This window comes from Lynx rufus, unplaced genomic scaffold, assembly GCF_022079265.1.
Source record: "Lynx rufus isolate CCGP_SWC_20201006 ecotype Redwood Valley unplaced genomic scaffold, mLynRuf1.p SCAF_6, whole genome shotgun sequence".
Lineage (NCBI taxonomy): Eukaryota > Metazoa > Chordata > Mammalia > Carnivora > Felidae > Lynx > Lynx rufus.
This window is the reverse complement of record NW_025814878.1, coordinates 56,461,175-56,488,133: the sequence shown is the minus strand read 5'-3', so window position 1 is coordinate 56,488,133 and position 26,959 is coordinate 56,461,175. Positions and strand designations below refer to the sequence as shown.

Here is a 26,959-nt window from a genome sequence, read left to right as displayed (position 1 = left end):
AATTCTTTATTCCTGAATTTCAGATGAACTAGTTCTGCTTGAATTTATGTGCAGTATATAGCAATATGTTGAGGGATACCTGTAAGAGACCTGCCATTGCATTAGGAAGTTAACAGAGGATCAGATTAATGTATTTTTTTAAATGAGACACTGTCAATCAAGTCAGATTGAAAAAAAGTTATATGTATCATGAAGTTTTGGAAGAAATTTCATGAAAACAATACAACATAATCTATGGAAAAATATGAAAATGTGTATGAAATACATAATGAAATGAAACCCATAATTAAAGTCTATAAAGTACCTGTTTGGAGGAGGTTTTGGTTTCGGCATCTTACTAAGAATAGTTGCCATCTCTTTTCTCTCATCAAAATTCTTCCACTGCTCATACAGTTTCAAAATAACCCTGATTATTTCCAAAATCTAGAAGGAAATATTGAAAAGTTCTCAGTAGCAGTATCAAGCAACATGTACTATGTAAAGAACACACATCCGGAGGAAACAGTGAAGACAGAATCTCTGTCCTTAAGTATTTGGGTTAGATTAGACAATCCTGATAAATGTGAAAGCAGTATTTTTACCGCACTGCTCTGTAGGCTTCTCCTTCAACCCTCTCATCTTTTAATATGCATACCTTGTCCATCCTTATCCATCTCTGCAGTTGGTTTCCTTCTATCTGCTAATATCTTAAACCAAAACAAAACAGTGAGGAAACTGGAACAGAGGTCTAAATCATGATAGAGTATGCCACTACAGAGTACATTCCTGTAACACCAATTGTTTCAAACAATTCGGTGGGAGGTGGTGCACCAAAGTCGTCGTTTTGTTTCTCTGTTAATTACATATGAGTTAAGGTGCTCAAAAACTGGCAGCTACAAAATCCATCGTATCCATTTCCCAATTAGCCCTTTCTTTCTCATCTGAGTAAACCTCACTTGGATTGATCTAATGCTATCAAATTGCAGCAGAAAAGGTAGAAAAAAAGGGCAAAACCCACTTTGTCAGGAGGCAGGCTGTGTTACAAAAGTTTACAGTAGTATTTAGCGGTCTCCAGGTAGCTTTTACAATAATCCTAGAAATGAGGGGTAGCTTTGCAACTAAGAAAACCAAAAGTTTACCATTCTGTTTAAGTGTAAACCCAAAAGACAAATATAACCTAAACAGTCAATATCAATTCTTCTCACCAAACATGTTTCTTAATATTTTTACCAAAAATCATCTTAGCCTGGTGGACAGCATACGATTTTAGACTCATGTTAAGTAAATATCACATTAACTTTAAAATGTTCAAGCTTATATTCAATTAAGGGAATTTTAAAGACTACCTTCTCCATATCCACAGAAAGTTCAGCAAACCACTGTCTGGCATCTTTCTGCTGTACAACACAGGCTACATGTAGACAAGCTGGAAAGAAAATGAGAGAAAGGCCCATGTTTAACTGCAAACATGAAATGTAGGGACTTAGGGCTAAAGGTAAGATTTTCACTTAAAATATTCATCTGCATTTTCCAATATTCCTTATAAAAATGACATAAACTCATCTAAAAGTTACCAGTAACCATCCCATCAATTTAATATAACACAAACAGAAAAAATTAATAGACTGTATTAAGGTTCTCGATATCTCCTGCTCCTTACTGTGTGCCAGCCATGGTATACTTGTTTGTGAGTCAGGGCATGTTAGGAAAAAATCCAGTGAAGAAACTAGAGCAGGGAAATGATCCCTGAACAGTGGTGAGTGGTAAAAATACACCCAAAGTCAGTTTGACATGTTAAAGAGAAAAACAACAAAAACAACAATAATATGCTGATATATTTCAATAAATTATGTTTTAATATTTCAATTAAAAGCAGTGCTGCCTCTGTTTTAAGTTATTAGATAGGATCAAGTCAGGTGAACACCAGGCACCCAGGTATAGAACTCAGTGTTATAATCAAATAGAGCCTAGAAAAAAATGTAATGCATCATATACAATATAATTACAGTTGACCTTCAAACAACATGGGGCTTAGGGGCACTAACCCCCTCTGCAGTTAAAAAATCTGCATGAAGGGGCACCTGGGTGGCTCAGTCGGTTGAGCATCTGACTTTGGTGCAGGTCATGATCTCACGGGTTTGGGAGTTTGAGCCCCATATGAAGTTCACTGCTGTCAACTTGTCAGTGAAGAACCCACTTAGGATCCTCTGTCCCCTTCTCACAAGCCCTCCGTGGCTTGCACTCTCCCAAAAATAAATAAATATTAAAAAAAAAAATTGCATGTAACTTTTGACTCCCGCAAAACTTAACTACTAATAACCTACTATTGACTGGAAGCCTTACTGATAAATAGTCGATTAACACATATTTTGTATATGTATTATATACTTTGTTCTTAAATAAACTAGAAAAAAAATGTTAAGACAATTATAAGGAAAATAGATTTACAGTTCTATAAAAAAAAAAACCAAACCTGTGTATAAGTAGACCTATACAATTCAAATCCATGTTGTTCAAGGGTCAACTACATATACACATTACATACAATATAACCTAACAAAGAGAGTAAAAGAGCCCAACACAACAATCTACATCACAATTTTCCCTGATATAGTTCCTACCAGCAGCTTGGCTACCCTGAGACACCAGCTTCTTGAGTTATATTCCCTGGTTTAGTTACCCATATGATTTTGCTAAAGATGTCAATTTAGGCAATCAGTGACTCAAATGGGAACTGACATAGTGGTTGCCCCAAGTCAAACGAAGCTGTAAAGTGGGGTGTAGGTCCTGGAGAGACTGAGAGGCCAAGGGACTGAAATTACAGTAACAGGTAACTGAAATACAGTGGAAAATGCCATAACAGAGCATACACAGAGTAAATCAGAACCAGAGAAGACATCCTAAACCCGGACTGAGGTGATGTAGGGAGTTTGGGAATGGGGAGGGTGTCACTAAAGACATCTGAGCCAAGTCTTAAAAAAAAAAGGTGAGAGTGGGAGCAGAGAATGGTATGTATAGGTTAAAAGAAACTATGTATTTTATCCAGAAACTGGGAGGAGAACTGAAAGATTTGAAAAAGCTCTTCCTCGGGCGCCTGGGTGGCTCAGTTGGTTAAATGTCTGACTTTGGCTTAGGTCATGATCTCACAGTTCACGAGTCCAAGTCCCATGTCTGGCTCTGTGCTGATAGCTCAGAGCCTGGAGCCTGCTTCAGATTCTGTGTCTCCCTTTCTCTCTGCCCTTCCCCCACTCATGCTCCCTCACATGCACACTCTTTCTCAAAAATAAATAAAACATTAAAAAATAATAAAAATAATAAAATAAAAAGCTCTTCCTAGCTCAGGGTTTCTCAACCTTGGTGCTACTGACACTGTGGGCTGGATACTTGAGACTGCCTGTACATTGTAGGATGCTTAGCAACATCTCTGGCTTCTACACACTAGATGCCAGTGGTATCCGCCCCAGTGGTTATTTTGTAATAACCAAAACCATCTCCAAACATTGCCATACATCCCCTGGGGAGCAAAATTATCTCTGGTTGAGAACCACCAGCCTATCTCAACTGTGGCAGACAGACTGACTCTCTGAGAACAGGGATACTAGATGCCAATTAACCAGTAAGGAGACTGCTGTGGTCACCTGAACAGAAGTGAGAAGATGGCTATGAGATTACCAAAAGGACAACTGAGAGGAAGGCACAACGGGTATTGGTTACCAACTAGATGTAGTATCGAGGGAGATGAAAGAGTCTAACGGTCAGGTTTCCAATTAAGGTAACTAACTACTGCTATTTACCAAGCTAGCAAAGACATTAAAAGGAACATCTTCTTAGATAAAGTGACAGGTTCAGTCCTGGTCATGAGTCTGAGGTGCCAGTGAGACGCCAGGTGGAGCTATCTAAAAGGTAGACAGATACAAAGAACTGCTCAGGAGCAAGGCCTTGGTTAAATAAGGAGTTGAAACGTTTCAACCCATAAGAAATAGTAGAAACCATGGGGCCCAGTGAGACTACTCAGGAAGAACAAAGATAGCAGGGGTGCAAAATTGCAGGACATGGCCTGCTATTCCTTGCTTCTTACCCATGTGTTCCTTCCCAATGAACCCAGATTCCACTTCAGAATCCTTCCAAACACAATGGTTTCAGAGAACATCCAGGACTACAAAAGTATAATAACCTATTTGCCACCCCCAATGTAAGAAGGCTGAGAAATATTAACATTTAAGGAATAACTGAAAAAAGAGAAACTTATGAAAGTAAGGTGGTGAGAAAATAGGGGGAAAATCAAGAAGACAGAATCATGGAAATCAATAGGAAAAAGAAACTAGTAAGTGCTTAATACATGGCAGGCATTACAGGTGCTCTACAAGATATTTAGTTCTTGCAACTAATAGTTCATTTAGTTCTTGCAACAATTCTGTATGCAGTTAGAATCCCCAACATTTTGCAATTAAGAAAACAAACTCAGGTTAAATACTTTTCCCACAATTGTAAAGTAAGAAAAGTTTAAATTTAGGACTATATAACTCCAAAGATTGTGTTCTATCCCATTACACTGCCTTCTACAGACAGATAAAATGGTAGCTAACTTATTCTTCCAGCAAAGCATTGACTACAGAGCTCCTTTACTGCACCTCTAAGGACTTAGTTGGGCTTAGGAAATAAAAGGCCCAGTTATTCTATGTAAGTTACAAGTAATATTAATAGGCTTAATTCTGAACTTTTCTTCCTAAACAAACAAAAATGTTCTATTCAGACACTGGTCAAAATTATTTTAAATGATTAAAAAAAAAAAAAAACTTACCAAAAGAGTGGGGTGAGAGGGACAATAATCCTGATGTATGAAAGTTGCATTTCATATTATTGAAAGTTCACATGCAAGGATTAGTCTATTACTTCATGAAATGTAACAACATAAAGTATAATAGCGTGAAATTTCTTTTGAGATGACCTAAATATGCTTGTAACAATTTAACTAATAAAGGTATACCATGCTTACATACCTAAAGCTATCATGAAAGGAGGATACAGTAGGCAAAGATCCGTTCTGTAGGTATCATTCACTATCCTCCTATAGAAATGTAAATCATATTATTACTGAAATCAGAACTATCTTATATGATTGCACATCTCCCCCCAGAGAGGACCAGATTTCCCATCTTTGTACATACTTATATCTTTAATAGTACTGAAGTACAAATACAAAGGTGAAAAATATCAAGGAAAATGACCATAAGCATATTTTAATGAATAAAATTACAGCTAAATAGATTCTAAAACTTAAAACCCTACAATAAATTACAATATAAGGATTTTTCCAATTTTTCAAAAATTAGAAAATCAAAGAGGAAACCAGAAATTATATAATTAACTAATACGTATGTTGAATACCAACAGAAGTATTCAATTTGAAAAATAATGTCTTAATTTTTATGTACTCTGTTTTTCATAAGAATCAAATTTTAATGGAAATATTAATCAAATAAAGATCCTTACAAATTTAGCATTTATATCAATATAGTTAAAATTCAACACGGAGATTATTTCATTTAACATACAACATCTTGGGACACCAGCTTAATTACTTTAAAAACACTAAACTTCATATTCAGTTGTCAACCTTCCTAGCTAATAACACATTACACTATGAATAACTTCTGTTCTAATTACCATGCAAGGGGAAGCAACATGTCTTCTTGGCCCATGTCCTGCACATACTGGAGCAAAGGTCTATAAGGATGATACACTATCAAGCAACAATCCTAGAAACAGTTTAAAAAATGTGTATGTATAAAAACAGATATATTACAACACAAAAACTTATCATTACCCAACTGATTTGTAATTGTGTATTTCAAAATGTATTTCTCTAACTCATGCTTGCTTCCCTCTTATTCTGTTAAGCAAGCAGTATGGCAGCCCTAAACTCTACTATAATAGTGAAGGCAGTGCTCTCTCTGGAATATACCTTGGTAAATCGGTTGGCAGTCAGTCAGCATCCATTCCCTTAGAGACTCAAAGTGTCACATCTGCAACACACTGAAACCTCTTATTAGCCTATAAATCCATAATTCCCAACTGGAGGAGAATTCTGCCAAAGACATAATCTATCTTTAAATAACACCACACACATACACAAATTGTGCAAATAATTTACAGTGGCTTAATGTCCTGACTAGTTTGCTTGTAATCCTTTTATTATAGTTACTATAGAACAGAAAAATTTTCCCATCCTAAGTGGGCTATACAAATTATTTTACAGGCTTCTGAGAGGATATAGGTGATGATGCTACTAGGTACTATGATTTTACCATCATGTATCACTTGGATGGTTTTAAAATGCACCTCCCTACAAATCATTTCTTTAAATAATTTCTGACTTCACTAAATTTGAACATGTTTTATTCTATTAATCACAAGGAAGTAATATACTTACCATTAGTTCTAAAAGATAGAATTCACATTCTAATATCTGTTTTAAAAATAAAAAGATTATAAATGTCAATGTGAAACAAATCAGTCTACTTAGTCTAACAATTTATATACGTTACAGTAATACCACAAATTTTTACTAAAATTTTTTTAAATCAAGCACATAGCAGCTTATATGAAAATGAACATATGCAACAAAAATTACCTTTTTACTATACTACAATGAATGGAATTATGATTATATCCTTATAAGGAAAAGCCAGTTCCATATAAGGGTATCTATTTTTTTTTAATTTAAAATATCCTGTGTAAACTTCAGATTTTCCAATACACTTCACAAATGCAAAATGCAAAAATGCAATTATCTCCACTTAAGTGTTACTTAATATATTACAAATCAATAAAAGGAAAGAATACTAAAAATGAAATAAAAGAATCTAATTTACATAGAATGAAGAAATCCCTTGCAAAGCAGAAAAAGGACATGCCTCTTAAAAACGTTAATAGAAATTCATCTTCTAAACTAATGTAAAGTTTCAAATATAGTTTTCATACTGTTCCATTATAGTAGTTCCCAGCCCTAGATGCACACTAGTATCACCTGAGAGATTTTAGAAACTACCAGTCCTCAGGCCTCAAGCATGAAAATTCTGTTTTAGTTGGTCTCTGGAGAGGCCCTGATATCAGCATTATGAAAAAGTTCCCAAAGCGATTTAATGAGCATCCAGGGTAGATAACCACTGCTATTACATACTTTTTTTTTTTTTTTTTTGGTAGAAGTAATTTAGCTTTAATTTTAGATTTAAGGTTTATATTCTTGTAGTACTCGAGACTGCCACTTACAGGTTTCAGTTTATTCTAACATAAAATGGAGCCAGTTTATATACAGCTTTGACAAGTAGTTTTATTTTATATAATATACTTACATGGTTCATCCTATAAGGGAATTCCTTTGGAAAGGCATATGAAAATCTAGTTTTTACTGCAGAAAACAAAAAATGACTTAGAAAATGAAAGAGTAAATTAAACCAATATTTCTTTAACAAGTGTAGAATATTAGAAGAAGGGGTAAATCATTTTTAGTAAGAGCTCTTAGAGATGCTTAGGGACCCAGATATTTGTTTTGTTTTCAGGTGAGGGGAAGAACTAAGTGGCAGGAAGGCCTAGGCCCCCATCTATATTACAATTAGAGAACTTCAATTATATACCTAATGTATTACTCTCCTCCTCTCCTGCTCACGCTCTCTCAAAAATAAATAAACATTAAAAAAATTTTTTTAATCTTTTCAGCTCTAGAATGATATTGTTCTGTTTTTCAGTAATTCAGCTTAGAAGGGATACAAGTTATGTATGTGTTCAAATATATATTTCTAAATATACATAAAAGTTAAAAGGATACCATAACCAAAGAATGTTAACAGTGGTCATCTGATTTAAGAATTTTTATTAATCTGTACTATCTGTAATAGATACTTCTTTATCAAAAGATATATTTTAATAAAACCATAAGTGTATGTGAAAAGTTCCTACAACTTTTTCATACCACACACAAACACACACGTACAGTTACAACTCTCCTTTGTCACTAAGAAAATACAAATGAAGAAACTATTAACTATCAATCCTCTATCTCCTCAAAATGATATGAGTGTACACATTTAAGTACTACTATTTGAGAAAATTGTATCCAAGTCATTATGATGCAACATTTCATTAAATCAAGTGATTACCAACAGGCTCTAGAGGATCTGTTCTGTGATCCCTTCCACTTGTACAAAGCCCAAGACCTCACAGAGATTTAAATTTTTTTTCATTTATTCTATGTACTTTATTTTCAAAAAGTTTTATTTTGTAAACTGGGTATCCTAACTAATTTAGATAGGTAACATCTGCCAAGATTTGAACCCTAAACCATTTAAAATTGATATTAGGAAATGTATACTCAAGCTTTCCTTTCCTTCCTCCTTTAATTTATTTGAAAACATACCAATTATTTATTTCTGAGTTTTACAAATCCTTCTGATGTAAACAAGATGTAAAGTGTACAAATATAACAGGTATTTATTTACATAATGGTCACTAATCAACAAGGTAAAGTTATCTCTGTACATTAAATAAATCTACATCCGTAACTCATAGACCTTGACACCTAACTTACTAAGATTTATCTGATACTATCAACTTCTCTCCTACTCCATGATAAAATTAGTCTGCATTTTGGTTTTCTACCTCCTAATCCTTTTCTAACTTGGAGGAAAATGCACCCCTCCTTTCTATCGCTACCTCTACCACTTGCACATTTGCTTCCCATCTACTCAATTGACAGTTCACACTTTGTTTTGCACCTTTAACCAGTCCTCCTCCAATAAATCTGTCCTATCACTTACTAGTATGCTCAAATTTCTCTTAAAAACAAAAGTACGTACAACCTTTATCAAATTATATTCCTTTGCTTTCTTAAAGTAGACTGTTTTTTGGAACATTTTTTAAGTTTACAGAACTGAAGAGATAATAGTTACCACATCATCCATGTTACAGGCTGAATGTTTGTGTCCCCCCAAATTCATATCCTGAAGCCCTAACCCCCGTGTGATGGTATTTGGAGGTGGCACTTTAGGGAGTTAATTAGGTTTAGATGAGGTCATGAGGGTGGGGTCCCCATGAAAGGATTATCATTTTTTTTTTTTTTTTTTAGGATTAGTATTCTTATAAGAAGAACAGTAACCTCTCTGTCACGTGAGAACACAATGAGAAGGCAGTTGTCTGCTTGCCAGGAAACAAATGATTGATCAAGGAAATGATCAAGGCAGACACTCTGTTTGATCTTGGACTCTCCAGCTTCCAGAACTGTGAGAAATAAACACCTACTGTTTAAGTGACCCAATCTATGCTATTTTGTTCGAGAAGCTTGAGCAGACTAAGACAACCGGTCACCCACCCAGTTTCCCTTGTTATTAACATTTTATATTATATTAGTATGGTATATTGTTATAAATAATGAATCAATAGATAATTATTAACTGAAGTCCATAGTTTATTCAGATCTCCTAGTTTTTTCCTAATGTCCTTTTGTCCGTTCCAGGCTCTCATCTAGGAGACAACTTTACATTTACTTGTCATGTCTCCTTAGATTCCATTTGGCTGTGGCAGTTTTCCAGACTTTCCCTGTTTTGATGACTTTAGCAGTTTTTGAGAGTACTGTATGTATGTGTGTGTGTGTGTGTGTATATATATATATATATATATATATATTTTAAGTATTATTTTGTTGCTTGACCCTCTACTGGAATTTGTCTGATGTTTATTTGATGTTTAAACTGGTGTTGTGGGATTTTGGAAGGAAGGACAGAAAGTGCCATTTCATTCTATCACACCAAAGGTACATAATCCTAGTGATTTATCACTGCTGACACTAATCTCAATCACCTGGCAAAGGAAGTGTTTGTTGGGTTTCTCTTATTTCCCCCTGCCCTTTTCACAATGTACACATTAGAAGGAAGTCACTATCGGGATGCCTGGGTGGCTTAGTCAGTTAAGCGTCCTACTCCTGATCTCTGCTCAGGTCATGATCTCACAGTTTCATGAGAGGTTCGTGAGATCAAGTCCCACAACAGACTCTGCACTGACGACACAGAGCTGCCTGGGATTCTCTCTCCCTCTCTCTGTCCCTTCCCCACTTCCATGTGCTCTCTCAAAATAAATTTTAAAAACTTAAAAAAAAAAAAAAAGAAAAAGGAACTCTTTATGCACAACCAACAGCTAAGAAGTGGAAATTTATGCTTTCCCTATTTGAGGGTGTAGTTAGGTACATAAATTATATGAAATTCTTCCATATTAGAGATTTGTCTCTTCTCTTTTATTCAATCATTTATTTATATCAGTATGGACCTGCAGATATTTATTTTATACTTTGGGTTATAATCTAATACTACTTTTTAAAAAACATTTTCTGGCACAAATTCTTCTAGCTTCAGTTGGGTTCCATGTCCCTCTGACACATCCCCATTAAAGGTAGGTTTTGTTTTGGGTTTTTTTGCACTTCCTTACTTTTTGGCACTATAAGATGCTCCAGGTCTATCTTGTTTATTTCCTGTCCCAATCATTTCTCCTAGGAGCCCTAGTTCCTTTTAATGGAGAATAGTATTAGAAACAAAGATCTGGGCACTAGGTGAACTCCCTGAAACTGGGATGTCATTGCTTATAGACTCTCTTAACTGACAACGCCTACACACACACACACACACACACAAGTCCACATATCTATAAATATTTATGTGTATTTATGTTAAGGTAAACATGAGTTCATACTGAGGTCTCTGATCACCACATGGATCATTCTAATCTCCTCTCTTTGCTTATATGTATATTCCCACTCCAGCAATGAGAAACCTGGCTCTAAATATCTGCCATCCATTTACCATGGATGTATCTATGTAGTGGAATTGTTTAATTCCAGATACAAGCAGTATCAGAATTGTTAACTTGTACCCACGTTAAGTATCAAATCTATCAACTAGAGTACAGTGCTTACATGCAGTTCCTTTCGCCTTTAGTCTTACAGACTATACTTCTCCCCAAAGTTACTTTGGTCAGCATGTCCCCACACCCCCTTCACGGAGGTTGTTTCATGTATCTGTAATATAGATTCTCCTCTTCTCAGCACCTACTTGCTTAATTCTTTGCAATCTGGCGTCAACCCCCACCCCATAATGTCTAATGACAGCTGCATTCTCTCTCAAAGATCACAAACCCAAAGGTCTGGTTCCAAAGGTGTGGTTTTTTTCTTTGGTACACAACTTCCATGCAGCACAAGACACTATGCAACTCTATCTTTCTTAAAATTTATCATCCCAGATTTCTATCACTGGCCTCACATTTCTAAAATGTTCCACTGATACATTTACATTTAGAATGTCCAAGATTAAAATTTAACTCTTTTCAGAACCCCCTTATTCTCCTCTTCTGGTAGCACCTTCACATTCCCAGTGACCAGGCATAATAATATCTCATCATTTTTTTTTAACTTTATTTATTTAGAGAGAGACTGAGAGTGGGCTGGGGGGAAGGGGCAGAGAGAGAGAGAGGGAGAGAAAGAATCACAAGCAGGCTCTATGCTGTCAGTATGGAGCCCAAAGCAGGGCTTGATCTCCCCAACCATAAGATTATGACCTGAGCCAAAATCAAGAGTTGGACATTTAAACAAACGAGCCACCCAGGCACCCTTCAAAAGTCGTTTTTGACTCTTCTTAAATCCTTGCTTTTTAAAGTCCTGCTGACTCTGTAATGCAAATCTAGCTTGCTTGTTATCCTTGATGGGGGCCAAAACATCATTAAAAATTTTTTTTCTTAATGTTTATTTTTGAGAGAGAGAGAGAGAGCACACGCACATGAGAGCAAGACGAGGGGAGGGACAGAGAGAGAAGGGGACAGAGGACCTGAAGTGGGCTCTGCACTGATGGCTCGAACTCACATGAGACCATGTGAGACCATGACCTGAGCTGAAGTTGGACACTTAACTGACTGAGCCACCCAAGCACCTCCCAAAACATCATTTTAGGCCTTCACTAGTACCTACCTGGATCACTTCAATAACTTCAAAATAATTTTTTTCTACTTTAATCTTGTTGGCTTTTATTTCTCACAGCACCCTGTGGTGATAGCACTCACTACAGTTTGCAGTTTTATATGTATTTTAAAGGGATATTTTTTGTTGTTTTAAAGTTGTGGTAAAATATACATTACATAAAATTTATCATCTTTAGCCATTTTTAAATATGCAGTTCAGTAATATTAAATACATTCACAATGTTGTGCAACCATCACCACAATCCAGCTCTAGAACTCTTTCATCTTGCAAAACTGAAAACTCCATACTCATTCAACAATAATTCCTCATTTCCCCCTCCCTCCAGCCCCAAAACAGCTACTATTCTACTTTCTATCTCTATTAATTGTTCATAATATTAAATGGAATCATACAGTATTTATCTTTTTGTGACAGGTCTATTTCCCTTGTCATAATGTTCTCAAGGTTCATCTGTGTTTGTTTGTTTAAGATTTCATTTTTAAGTAATCTCTACACCAAATATGGGGCTCGAACTTATAACCCTGAGATAAAGAGTCACATGCTCTACCTACTGAGCCAGCCAAGTGCCCCAAGGCTCATCCATGTTGTGGCATGTGAAAAAACCTCAAAATCTGACTACTTCAACTCACATTCTCCTCCAGTTCATCTTATATTATTTTACCAGATTCACCTTCCTAACACACAATTCTGGCATCATCCTCATGTTGAGAAATAAAGCCTTCAATTTTACTTTCTGTTGACAGTATCACCATCAATGCGATATCTCTGGTATTTAAATTCTATGCAAAATTGATTATTACTCTTCTCCCTTAAAAGAGTAAAATATGACATGGAAAAGACTGAATTAGATTATGACACTTGTCTCAAAAAGGGAATGACCCAAAATATGAAAATTAGTCTGGTTCACAAACTTAAAAACACAAAAAACCTTCTGCCTCTTCTGTGTAAGAGCACAGAAGTGAAAGAAAACTCTGTATTATCTTTTATTAGGTGGTGTCTTTGTGCTTAACCTATGAAGATGGAGCACAGCATAATGTTAATACCTCATGTACAATATTTTAAAATCACTGGTCTACAGTGTTATTTCCTTTAATGTCATGACTCAGAGGCAGCTAAACCCCATCTTTTTAGAAAAAGAACTACGGCCAAAAGGTAAAGCAATTTGCTCAAGGTTATATAGCTGCTGTTTAGACAGAACTGGGGCTGGCTACTATAGTCAGAATTTTTTTTCCTATACCATGTTTTTCAAGATGGAGGGAGAATAAATAATTCCTATCAAAGACATACACTACAATTACTAAAGAGTTTACTTCACCCACAAGAATGACACAACAGCTAGTCATTACAAAGCAATAAAATATAATAAAACTGGAAAATAAGTTTTTTTCTTAACTCTTATTATTTAAAGAGTCATTGAGTTGATGTTTTTGGATCAATAGTTACTACCCATTTTTAGTATTAAAAGTAATGTCTTAGAAATAATACCATAGATGGTTTTTAAAATGTTTGTATTTTCACTTTATTTTTAGCCAAATATACTAGCCATAAATGTGACTGCAGGAGATTTAACAAACCCAACCAATCTCTCACAGGTCTCATAAACTGAAAAACATTTTTGTTCTATGGAGCTTTTTTAAAGAAGTATATCCTTAAAGCAGGATATACTTTTTTCACTTACATACAGAAGTAGCAGCAGAAATCAATCTTGTATTTGAGACTACTCCAAATTCCTAGAGAAATAAAAGTGGATGAGATCAGGCATATAGTAACCCAATGAACCTAAGGGTATATGGGGTATATTAAAAACAAAGTATTTCCCACGTACCTCCCCCATGTCTATAGTCTGTTCACCTTGAGGCATGAAGTACTTAAATCTCTCAATGTATTACCTTTCCTTAATATTGCTGCAATAAGACCAATGTTTAAATAATTTTGTAACTTAACATCATTGAGAGGTACCAAATTAGAAACCAAGCCCTAAAGCAAGAATGCCAGCTTTCTGCACTCAAATTAGTTCCTAAAAACATTTTTTAGATTCTACACTTAATTGCAAGAAAAATATTAAGTATGCTTCCTATTCAATTGAACCCGGACTAACAAACAGGTACTTCATGCTATTTAGTAATAAAACAGTTGAATCTCTAAAGAAGATAAACTTTAACATCATCAAATAATTCAAAAGACCACAGAAACCATTATTCTTTTTGGAACAGGAAAACAAGAATGATGTAGTAGAATACTTCTAGTATCAGTTCCCATTTCCTCTTTGAATTTAATATGCCACCATTGTAAAAAGAACTGAAATTTATGAGGTGATCCACTTATATTGTCTCATTTAATTTGATTAACCTCATAAGATTACTGATTACTATAGCCCTCACTTCATTTCAAAACAAAAAAATCAAGAATTGGTTCCTTATTCAAGGAAGGGAACTAAACTCCAGGGGCCTGGGTGGCTCAGTCAGTTAAGCATCCAATAACACTTGATTTTGGCTCCGGTCATGATCTTGGGGTTCCTGAGATCCAGCTCTGCTTGGGATTCTCTCTCTCCGTCCCTCCCCTACTCATGCACGCTCTCTCTGTCAAAATAAATAAATAAACTTTAAAAAGGGGGGTGGGGGGCTAAACTAAATGGAGTCTATTTAAATACCTTCAATGTACATCTGTATCTGGGGGCAGGGGTGGGTGGGTATGTATAAGTGTGTGTGTGTGTGTGTGTGTGTGTGTGTGTGTGTGTGTGTGTGTATGTGTGTATGTGTGTGTGTATTTGCATTTAAACCTCAAATCATAATCACCGAAAACTAAAAAGTAAATGCCTGAGGGGCACCTGGGTGGCTCAGTCGGTTGAGCGTCCAACTTCGGCTCAGGTCATGATCTCGAAGTTCATTAGTTTGAGCCCCACGTCGGGCTCTGTGCTGACAGCTCAGAGCTAGGAGCCTGCTTCGGATTCTGTGTCTCCCCCTCTCTCTGCCCCTTGCCCACTCATACTCTGTCTCTGTCTCTCAAAAATGAATAAACGTTAAAAAAAAAAAAAAGTAAATGCCTGAGACATCTCAAGAGTCATTTCTATACAATTCCCATACAACTGGACAAAACACAGAAAGATCTGGTCACAGTTAAAGATTAAAAAACATAATGCTATAACCAAATATGAAGTGATACATTTTTTCCCAGGAATAATTTTTTTTTTTTTTTTTAAGTAATCTCTACACCCAATGTAGGGGCTCGAACTCATGACCCCAAGATCAAGAGTCCTATACTCTATCAATTGAGCTAGCCAGGTACCCTGATCAAGAAACAATTCTTCATCCAAAATTCTTAGAGTAAAAACTTTCATATAGTAAATCAAATAACAAAAGATATTTAATAAATAAAACAAATTAAAATTCCCACAATAATCTACAATAGAAGTTCATAAAGATTTTGCTTAGATTTTCCAGACTGGTTATGCTTCAGAGACATTAAATTACATGGTAATATTTGGAAAAACCACCCCATAATATGGGCTTTTTATAAACACTTCCTTTTCCACCAGGGGCACCTGGGTGGTTTAGTCAGTTGAGTGGCCAACTTCAGCTCTGGTCATGATCTCATAGTTTGTGAGTTCGAGCCCCACATCAGGCTCACTGTTGTCAGCAAAGAGCCAGCTTCGGATCCTCTATCCCCCTCTCTGCCCCTCCCCAACTTGTGTGCTCTCTCTCTCTCAAAAATAAATAAACATTATGGGCGCCTGGGTAGCTGGGACAGTTCAGTGTCCAACTTCAGCTCAGGTCATGATCTCGCAGTTCTTGAATTTGAGCCCTGTGTCAGGCTTTGTGCTGACAGCTCAGAGCCTGGAGCCTGCTTTAGATTCTGTGTCTTCCTCTCTCTCTGCCCCTCCGCTGCTCACACTCTGTCTCTCTCTCTCTCTCTCTCTCTCAAAGATAAATAAACATTAAAAAAAGAAAAAAAAATAGTTTATAAAAAAAAACAACTTCCTTTTCCATTATAGAATTTAGTAATAACAACAGGACTAGTTCTGCCTCTTTAAACTACCACTTATAATTAGGAAACCATAAACCTCTAGAAGGTCTTTCTTAATATTATTTCTAATGGTGTCAACTCTCATTACTTTAGGTAATAGTTGGGAAAGGTATCTTGAATAATCCTAAATAATGACCAAAATAAAACTAAATCAGCATGAGTACCAAAAGGAATATAAACCTACAAGGCTTAAATTACATTCAGTTTTCAAGAATACAGTTATGATTCTAAAGACATCTCAGAAACACAATACAAAGTTTCATAACATTAAAGATCACATGTATTATAATGATAATCAGTCGGTATCTCCTAGTGCTGTTCAGATTTTAACTGTGCTCTCTCAAAAATACTGAAAAGGTAAATAAAGTGAGCAGAGATTTGGTTTCAGCTCCAAGTTCCCATCTCTCTTCTCTCTCTCACCTAATTACCCTCAATGCCCTAACAATTCCTTACTGGAATCTGTATGACTAGAGCCACACCCAATCCTTACCTTTCCTCCTGCTTTCCCTGTGGCTTGGCTGGCAGTCACTATTAGGAGGCAGGGAGGGAAGACAGTAGGACAAAGGAAGCATATGGAGGAGGGACACAGGAGAAGGTACTATAACTCAGGTAATAGTAGAGAAGCTGTCCCCAGCTTGTCGCATGTATGGACTACTACTTAGTGCCAAAAGGTAAATGTCTTAGAAGATACAGAACAAAGCCATTAAAAGCATGGAATCAGTAGCCAGACTCCCAGGGTTCAATACTGGCAGGGCTGGGGCACCTGGGTGGCTCAGTCGGTTGAGCGTCTGACTTCGGCTCAGGTCATGATCTCACAGTTCATGAGTTTCAGCCCCGCGCTGGGCTCTGTGCTGACAGCTCAGAGCCTGGAGCCTGCTTCAGATTCTGTGTCTCCCTGTCTCTCTGCCCCTCTCCTGCTCATGCTCTGTCTCTCAAAAAATGAATAAACGTTAAAAAAAAAAAAACAAAAAACAAATACTACTTCTCCCGCGTATGACTTCTACAATCTTAGGCCAATTTCTTAATCTCTATGTACCTCAGTTTCCTCATTTATAAATTAAGGATATTACACTACCCCATTGTTTGTTATGAGGATTAAGTCAGTTATGGTTGTAAAAGAACTTAGAATAGCACTTGGTATATATAGTAAGTGCTACATAAGTGTTTGTCAAATGAATATATAAAGACATGTATATCTTGGGGCACCTGGGTGACTCAGTTAAGCCAGTTAAGCGTCTGACTCTTGGTTTTTGTCTCAGGTCATGATCTCAGTTTGTGAGTTCAAGCCCCACATTGGGCTCTGTGCTGACAGCGCAGAGCCTGCTTGGGATTCTCTCTCTCCTTCTCTCTACCCCTCCCTGCTCACCCTCTCCATCTCTCTCTCAAAAATAAATAAACTTAAAAAAAAAATAAAAATAAATAGTCATGTATCTTTGACTTTGTATGAATTTCAGTATTTTGCCATTATTTTGATATAGATTAACCAATGCACATGGACTATACTTTGATGAAGAACAGAAAACTATTTCATACCTCTACTTTGGATGCCAAAAACACACATGTAGGAGCCATTAATACAGGATCTATACTTTTCAGAGAATACCTAAAAATATGATAAGATAGAGTTAAATGTCATTCATATAAAAACACACTGGAGGGGCACCTGGGTGGCTCAGTTGGTTAAGCATCTGACTTCAGCTCAGGTCATGATCTCACGGTTCATGAGTTTGAGCCCTGATTCAGGCTCCGTGCTGACAGCTCAGAGCCTGGAGCCTGCTTCAGATTCCCTCTCTCTCTGCCCCTCCCCCATTCGTACTCGCTCTCTCAAAAATAAACAAACATTTTTTAAAAATTAACAAAAAAACACACTGGAAAGAAATGAAGATAACTCTACGATAAACACATGATTTAGTTACACTAAGGTTCATCAACATTACATAAGAGTTTCAAATAGGTATAACATATTCCCAAAATAAAAGTCCTACCTGGCATAGAATCTCTTGAAATAGACTGTAGCAGTGGCAATAACTTGTTGTCTTAATTTAAGATGTTCACCTAATGCTTGAATAACTAGAAGAAAAATAAAGTTTTAAATGTATCTTCTGATATCATAATATTGACATTGAATAATAACTTCCATGTGATTAAATCATGACTATATTAATTTTTAACAAAAAGAAAAACCTACATATGCTATAAAACTCTATTTGGATCACAATGGACTAGTACTAGGATTTGCAAATCTGTTAAAAAATATATAGGTATGCATAAAAACAATAAAAAATAGAAATTGCCCCAGAGCAAACACTATTCTTACATTAAGAAGGCTAAATGACAGGTATTTCCCTCTGAATGATAGGTATCTCAATGCTTTTCATAGTATCTTTAGAATATAAAAAGAAAACATTAAACAGCTATCAAACTCACTATAACTACCACTTTATAAAGTTTATTAAAAAGTCCATAATGAATCCTTAAAACAACAGAGACAGGTTTGCAGAACAGTGCACTGAGGGTTAGAAAAATCATGTAACAAAGCTACCATGTGACAGAGCAAGGATCTTCTGACTCTAAATCCCCTTCCCTCCAAAGCAAACTTGTAAGATAAGAATGACCAATATAGGATCTCAATCCAAAGACTCCATTTATCCCCAAAATATTTGCTTTAGCCAATCCTAAATTGGGCTTAATAATGCATTATAAAGACTTAGGGCAATCAATGAACACTTTCAAACTGTTTTGAGTATCTCTGATATGTAAGATTCACAAGACATTATTTAGATCACTTAAAAAGAAAGATAAGTGAATATAAGTTATAAAAAGAATACATGTATAAATAAAAATTTTAAGTACGGGGTGCCTGGTGGCTCAGTGGGTTAAGCATCCGACCTCGGCTTGGGTCATGATCTCACTGTTCGTGAGTTCAGGCCCCACATCGGGCTCTGTGCTGACAGCTCGGAGCCTGGAGCCTGCTTCAGATTCTGTGTCTCCTTCTGTCTCTGTTCCTCCCCTGCTTGTACTCTTGTCTCTCTCTCTCTCTCTCTCTCTCTCTCTCTCTCTCTCTCTGTCTCTCAAAAATAAAGATTAAAAAAATGTTTTAAAAATTAAAAAAAAGTAGAAATGTTAAGTATGGACTAAAACAACTCATCACAAATTACTATACAAAAGTTTGAATTCAGAAGTGACCAACTATACTATTTCAGTCATTTTTTTTAAAATGTTTACCATTTGTAAAAAATATTTGTAATTTCCAATACTCTTCTTCTGAGAGAAACTTTAAGTCCTTCTGGCGTTCCTTCAACAGATCTTGTTTATCCAAAATCCATTGCAAACTAAAAGAAACAAAGATGTTAAAACACGCTACAGATAATCAACTAATAAAGTCACAAAAAAACATTCTAAGATTGAACAAGTTATAAACATTCTGAGAAATACAAAGTGCAAGAAGTAACTCAGAAGATAGTATTTTTCACATTTCTTGAAATTCCAACACTGAGAATTATCTCATTGGGGCACCTGGGTGGCTCAGTTGGTTAAGCATTTGACTCCTGATTTGGGCTCAGGTCATGAGCTCATGGTTTGTGGGTGAACCCTGAAACAGGCTCTGTGCTGACAGTTTGGAGCCTGCTTAAGATTCTCTCTCTCTCTCTCTCTCTCTCTCTCCCCCTCTCTCTCTGCCCCTCCCATAATCTCTAGCTCTCTTTCTCCCCCACTGAAAATAAATTAAAGAAAAGAGAATTATCTCACTAATGAATGTAAATATGTTCTGAAAAAAATTCCACTCTAATTTTCTCAGTCTCTCTCGTTCTCTACCGTATACTACATTTCATTGGTTTTAAGACTCTGATATCAAAAGAGATCTTACAGTCAGTGATGCCTTAGGCTTTTAACTGCTAGTACATTTATTTTTTCTTAGTGATACATAAAATAATGGTCAAGTTATTTGACACCAAATGATGATACCTTAGATTTGAAGTATCTTTTCTCAGTTGTTCATGAGTAACTGGAGTATTTAATTTCCCTACTTCACAAATTCCAATCATGTTAAAAGCTGTTTCAGGATTTATTACACTAATAGCCTCCTCCATCTGCCTAGTCAAGTCTACTATTTTTAACTAGACATATGAAATTGATATGACCCATAAAACTATTCTGCAACTTGCTTTTGTCATTCAGTATGTACTGAAAGTCTTTTTATGTCAACAGATTTGTTATTCAGCATCCTTTTAAATTGCTGCACAGATGTATATATGTATAATGGATGTATTATTATTTATTAATTCCTATTAATAGGCAGATAGGTTATAATTTTTCGCTATTAAAAATAATGCTTTAATGACTAGCTTTGTAATTCACCCTGTATATTTAGTTAATATTTAAAATAGTTTCCTAGAAATAGAACTAATTGGTCAGTTTTACTGATAACTTTGTTATACATTGGCAGTTTGCAGTCCATATGTGACACCAATTTCCATTCCCATGAAAAGTACATGACGGTGGGTGCCTGAGTGGGTCAGTTGGATCATCTGACTTCAGCCTAGGTCAGGATCTCAGGACTCCTGAGTTCAAGCCCCATGTCGGCACAGAGCCTGCTTGGAATTCTCGGTCTTCTTCTCTCCCTGCCCCCCCCCCAAATAAATAAATACACTTAAAATCTTAAAAAATAAAAAAAGTACGAGGGTGTCTTAAAATATTTGCCCCCCCCCCCATGAGTTACTGCCAAGCTTTTAAATACTTTACAACTGAAAGAACTGAAAGGCAAAGTAGTATCTTACTGTTTGGCTGGGGGGGGGGTCGGAATGGGGGTTGTTTGTTTTTAGTTTACTTCTGAGGTTAAACATTTTCCAGGGCCTATTGGCCAAATATAGTCCTTCTTTTGTATACTGTAATTCTTTTCTTTTTTTAAGTTTATTTTTTATTTATTTTGAAAGGGAGATAGAGAGCAAGCAGGGGAGGGGCAGAGAGACAGGGAGACAGAATCTCAAGGAGGCTCTAAGCTGCCAGCACAAAGCTTGACACAGGGATTGAAATCAGGAACTGTGAGGTCATGATCTGAGTCAAAGACAAGAGTTGGACTCTTAACCAACTGAGCCAGGCGCCCCTGTACATTGTAATCCTAATATGACAATTTTTCTAATGGGATGGTCTTTTTCACAATTTAGAGATTTTTCTCATATAATTTGCATATTATAGATAATAAATCATTTGTCAAATACACTAAACATTTCCCAAGTTTAACATGATCTCTTAATATTTGTTTGTAATACAGAAATATGGATCACTTATTAAAACCAACCCATATTTTACTTTGATTTTATGTTTGTCACAAATGAAAAGGCCTCTCCTGACACAAAATGATTAAAAAAAAAAAAAATCACCCGTATTTTCTAATATGGCTTTTTTCTTTCAATTTGTGATCCACCTGGAATATATTTTGTACAAGGTAGAAAACAGGGATCCAGCTAAATGTTTTGTCAAATGGTTACTCAAATGTTGACTAAAGTATTTCTTGATGTATAATTCTATTATTGTATTTGGGATCATCTTTGTCATTTCCTTTTTTTCTTTTCTTATTCCTATGCCATGCTATTTTAAAACATAAAACTAAGCAATTAAAATCTGGTACAGAAAATACTCCCCTGCTACTATTCTTCAGAAAATTGCTTGATATTCTATTACAATTATTATTCTGAGACCTGAACTTTTAAAAACATTGTTATCAAGTCCCAAAAGGAACTTTTAAAGGAAATTCATTCAAAATTGTTTGGGCTTGCATTAATGAGATCAATAGTGGAAGAAATGCTATTTTTACAAGGTTAGAATTCAAACTCCATTTATTAAAATCTTTGTTCCACTACAAAATTTAAAAATTTCTTCCTATAGGTCCTGTACGTTTGTTTACTCCTGTGTATTTCATATTTTCTGTTGCTACTGTAATTATATTTTTATATCATTCATTTATTTTTAAAATATGTTTATTTTAATGTTTATTTCTGAGAATGCAAAGGGGAGGGGCAGAAAGAGGGGGACAGAGGATCTGAAGGCAACTCTCTGCAGAGAGCTGACAGGTTGACAGCAGTGAGTCTGATGTGGGTGGGGCTCGAACTCAGGAACCCCGAAATCATGACCTGAGCTGAAGTTGGGTGCTCTACCTACTGAGCCACGTTCCCCCATCATTTATTTAAAAGAAAGCTTTCCAGGGGCGCCTGGGTGGCGCAGTCGGTTAAGCGTCCGACTTCAGCCAGGTCACGATCTCGCGGTCCGGGAGTTCGAGCCCCGCGTCGGGCTCTGGGCTGATGGCTCAGAGCCTGGAGCCTGTTTCCGATTCTGTGTCTCCCTCTCTCTCTGCCCCTCCCCCGTTCATGCTCTGTCTCTCTCTGTCCCAAAAATAAATAAACGTTGAAAAAAAAAAAAATTAAAAAAAAAATAAAAAAAAAATAAAAGAAAGCTTTCCATTTTTATGTTATGTAACTGGTTACCTCATTAAACCTTTATTTATAATAATTTCTCAATTAACTGAATTTTCTTAAATTTTATTGCTATATACTGGTAATTTTGTCATTTTTTACATCTCATTCTATTAACTGCATTGAGTAGCATTTTCAGAACAATGTTAAACAGGCCCCCTAATTTTCCTGTTTTACCATTAAATATCTCTTGTTGATGCTTTGATGTTCTTACCCTGTTAAGAAAGCATACTATTTGTTTTGGTCAAGAACAGATGTTGAATTTTAAAAGAGGTCTTGACGCTTTCACTGTTTATTAACAGATTTCCAAATGTTGACTATATTTCTATAGTAAAATCATTATCATTTTTTATATTTCTAATGTAATGTTAGACTCTACTTGGGAATACTTTATGATGTTTGCATCGATATTCAAAAGTCAGACTGTTTTTAGTGCTACCTTTGCTAGATTTTATCAGTGTTATTGTAACTTCACATAAAAAGAACTGGAAAGCTTTCTGTGTGAACTGGAATAATTTCAATAGCAGATCTTCTTGAAAATGGGAAAACATTTACCCATGAAATAACGTGGGCCTGGAGCATTTTTTAAGGAGTAGTTCTCTGGTAACTTTCTTAATTTGTTTTGGCTTTCAAACTTATTCCCATGGAGATAACCCAAAGGTACATCTGGATTTATTTACTTTTCTCATTCCTAATTTTGTATTTTTGTATCATATCTTTTTCCCTTGCTTCAACTAGTAGCAGTTTAGTCTACTGTTTTGATTTTCCTTTCTAAGGAACCAACTCTTATAATTTCTGACTACTTTTTTCCTTTCAAGAAAAAATGTTAATGTTGATATCAGGGGCGTCTGGACGGCTCAGTTGGCCAAGCATCTGACTTTGGTTCAGGTCATGATCTAGCAGTTTGTGGGTTTGAGCCTCGCATCAGGTTCACTGCTGTCAGCACAGAGCCTGCTTGGGATCCTCTGTCCCCTTCTCTCTCTGCCACTCCCCTGTGCACTCTCTCTCAAAATTAAATTATTAAAAAAATAAAATGTTAATATCGGTATTATCTTTAAGTCTTTCCTTTTTTCCCCTCGGATTTATTTCACTGTTTCCTTTTTAATATTCTTAAGTAGAATATTTCGATTTATTTTTATTCTTTCTCAGTTTTTCAGGATGTTAGTTTATAACTTTGACTTTGGCTACATCCCAAAAGTATGGACATATATTGATCTCATTAAGTTATTTCCTTGATATTATGTAACTGTATTTTCAGTTTCCTCTGATACAATAACATCCAGAATTGATTTTGTACTTTTGTATTTCTGTTATCTGTTCATTAATTCATTCAGTCAACCAGCTAATATTTAGTGCCATTCTTTTTTTTTTTTTTTTTTAATGTTTATTTTTGAGACAGAGACAGAGCATGAACGGGGGAGGGGCCGAGAGAGAGGGAGACACAGAATCGGAAACAGGCTCCAGGCTCTGAGCTGTCAGCACAGAGCCCGACGCGGGGCTCGAACTCACGGACCGCGAGATCGTGACCTGAGTCGAAGTCGGACGCTTAACCGACTGAGCCACCCAGGCGCCCCAATGCCATTCTCCTTTTAATGCAGTAAGGTCAAAGAATGTGTTGTGTTCAACTTCCTAGAAAATACTGTGATTCATCCTGTTTTAGTATTATTAATTTCATCCTCACAGTCAGTGTTTTTAGAAAGATAATCTTCACAATCAAATATCTTAAGTTTTCTTCACAGCACATAGTACGGAGGATAAACCAAGAACACTTATAATACCAACTTTCATAAAACGTAAGATTACATTGTTCATATGACTCACCATTATTTCATGTGCTACTAAGAAAAAAAAATTGCCATGCTCATTTTAGAAATGTTAAGATGTTCGTCTTCAAAAAATCACCTAAAACAATGGTTTTTGTAATCTTTTTGTTGGTTTGTTTTTCCAGAATTGATTGCCTTGTCTTTCTTAATTGTAACCTTTTGCAGACGAGGCACTTCGAAATTCTCAAGAGATCTGAGTAGCCCTTTCCCAATTCAAGCAGGACTACTTGAATTGGGAGACAAGGACATTTCCAAAAAAGCACACTTAACATTTTAACAATTTTATATTTCAAAAGTGAAGAAACAATTGTTATAGATCCTACCCCCTAAATGTTGTCATTATGCCAACAATAAGTGAAAGCATAATTAACACTTATCAAAAGGTGGGCAGGGGTGCCTGGGTGGCTCAGTCTGTTAAGCCTCTGACTTTGGCTCAAGTGATGATCTTGGGGTTCAGGAGTTCGAGCCCCGCATCAAGCTCTGTGCTGACAGCTCCAAGCCTGGAGCCTACTTCAGATTCTGTCTCCCTCTCTCTCAGCCCCCCCCCCCCCCCCTTGAGCTCTATCTCTCTCAAAAAACTAAATAAATATTCTTTTTAAAAAGGTGGGCAGGGGCACCTGGGTGGCTCAGTCGGTTGAGCATCCGACTTCAGCTCGGGTCATGATCTCGCGGTCCGTGAGTTCGAGCCCCACGTGAGGCTCTGTGCTGACAGCTAGGAGCCTGAAGCCTGTTTCGGATTGTCTGTCTCCCTCTCTCTCTGACCCTCCCCCGTTCATGCTGTCTCCTGTCTCAAAAATAAATAAACTTAAAAAATTTTTTTAAAAATAAAAAAATAAAATAAAAAAATTAAAAGGTGGGCAGGTCTTTTTTTTTTTCAGTTGAGAAAAATGTAGCTTTTGATAATCAACAGCTAGCTCCCTGTTAATTCTCTCTCACTTTCTTTCAAAGTTTATCAAAATACTACTCTTCTCCACTAATTAAATTTTCTGTATTTTAATTTTGCCCAAGCAAATATGGCAGTGAGCAAAACTGCAAAATACAAATATGATCAGAGGTAGAGCTTCCACACAATTTCATCTCCACAGAATCACTTCATAGCAAGAGGATAACCTGCTTTCCTGAAAAAAGGTTTCCAAAACCATTTTTGTTTTCGCACAAAGGACTAAAAAAAGAATGAATAGGAATTCATCTTTTTTCACAGAATCAAAATTTAAATTACAATTACTAATGCTCTCTTAGCATTAATATATATATATATATATATATATATATATATGTACACACACACACACACACTAAAATATAATAGCACCAGCTTCTGTTCATCTTTCAACCGTACAGTGGAAAACCTAATCAATTAGTCCCATCACTCACCTTTCTGCCTACTTAAATGTATTTAGGGGAAAATATTTTTAATATTACTCTAGTTCTTCCATGGTCACTAGCAAAAACAAACCCGAATTCATGAAATATGTTAAAGAAATCAGCAGTCACTGGGAAATACGTGTTTACAACAAAATATAAGGCACAGACTAATGGATACATCTTGAGAGCACCTGCCCTACACCTCACCAACATACAACTCCATCTAGGCATAAGGTAATGGCAGGAACTGGTTAGAGAGCAGAAACAAGCCTGACTCTCTCCACAGAATATTAAATCCATTCAAGACAGAAGGTGAATGACAAAAGATTACAATGCCGATTCCCCGAAGAGAGTCCAGGCAAAAGCGAACCATAACTGTCCTGAAGAGCCCGCCTCACAGTCCCGAACTATGCCACACTTCCCATACCTGTGCCCATCCCATCCCAACCCACCCCTCTTCCAGGCCTAGCTTATCCAAGAATCCGAAGTTACACTCCTTCCTTCCTCTGAGACCGAACCTCCTTAGCCCCCGCCCTTTCCCGCTCACAGACCACCGCCCCCCAACCAAATGCTGCCAGGGGGCGGGGAGAGGGGAGTCGCCAGAGAAAAGCGCGTCCCGCTTCCAGCCGCTGCCGCCTCCCGGGAGACCCCACGGCGCTCGGGACAGGGGCCGGGATCCAGGCCAAGGGGAGTCGCAGGCCCGGTCCTCACCGACTCCCAAGAAGAAGCCCCGGGCGAGAAGACGGAAGATCACTTACTAATGGGAGCTCTGCCAAAAGTTCCCTGCCATGGAACACAGCTTGCCCTGAAAAAAAAGCACCAGCCGGCGGAGCGGCCCGCGGAGCGACCATAGACCCAGCCCGCCCGGTAACTGCGCTCCTGGATCTGATCGGCTCGGCACCGCTCCGCGGCGGCTACGGTGAGAGGAAGAGGATGGCACTCTAATCTCCTTGAGGCCGGCCGGCAACACTCTACACTGTAAACCCGTTCCTATGGATAAAAGTTCCGGCTCGCCCCGCCGTAGCCGTAGCGGATGAAGCCGGTGGGGAGCAGACGGCCTGTGGGCGCAGAAGGGGCGGGAACTGGTGCTCACAGAAGACTCGCGGCGGTCGGAAGGCTCTCGCGAGAGCTTTCTACCAGTTCCGGCCTGGAACCCGCGAGCTGTTTTCTCTGAGCAACTTCCATTCACCGAGCGGGGATTAGAGAGGGCAAGTAGGCTGGTTTGGGATTTTGTTATTTCATTTTACAGGCCTCCACGATGGCACTTAATTAAGATATAAGATTTC

General features: G+C 36.9%; 1 protein-coding gene across 2 annotated transcripts in view; it reads right to left on the bottom strand.

Annotated features, from left to right (window-relative positions):
• Window positions 1–26,681, bottom strand: part of CCNC (cyclin C) — a 29,036-nt gene extending 2,355 nt beyond the window's left edge. Inside the window, exons 1-11 of one of the 2 annotated variants that reach the window (XM_047101454.1) lie at window positions 26,432–26,681; window positions 19,244–19,350; window positions 18,004–18,088; window positions 17,552–17,621; window positions 13,674–13,725; window positions 7,335–7,390; window positions 6,413–6,448; window positions 5,647–5,738; window positions 4,980–5,047; window positions 1,326–1,405; window positions 305–423 (exon numbers count right to left, since the gene is read on the bottom strand). In XM_047101454.1, coding sequence (XP_046957410.1) covers window positions 305–423; window positions 1,326–1,405; window positions 4,980–5,047; window positions 5,647–5,738; window positions 6,413–6,448; window positions 7,335–7,390; window positions 13,674–13,725; window positions 17,552–17,621; window positions 18,004–18,088; window positions 19,244–19,350; window positions 26,432–26,463 — 797 coding nt within the window. In that variant the 5' untranslated portion in view covers window positions 26,464–26,681. The remainder of the gene's footprint in view (window positions 1–304; window positions 424–1,325; window positions 1,406–4,979; window positions 5,048–5,646; window positions 5,739–6,412; window positions 6,449–7,334; window positions 7,391–13,673; window positions 13,726–17,551; window positions 17,622–18,003; window positions 18,089–19,243; window positions 19,351–26,431) is intronic. The other variant, XM_047101453.1, reaches the window with a different exon arrangement.
• Window positions 26,682–26,959: the final 278 nt, after the last annotated feature.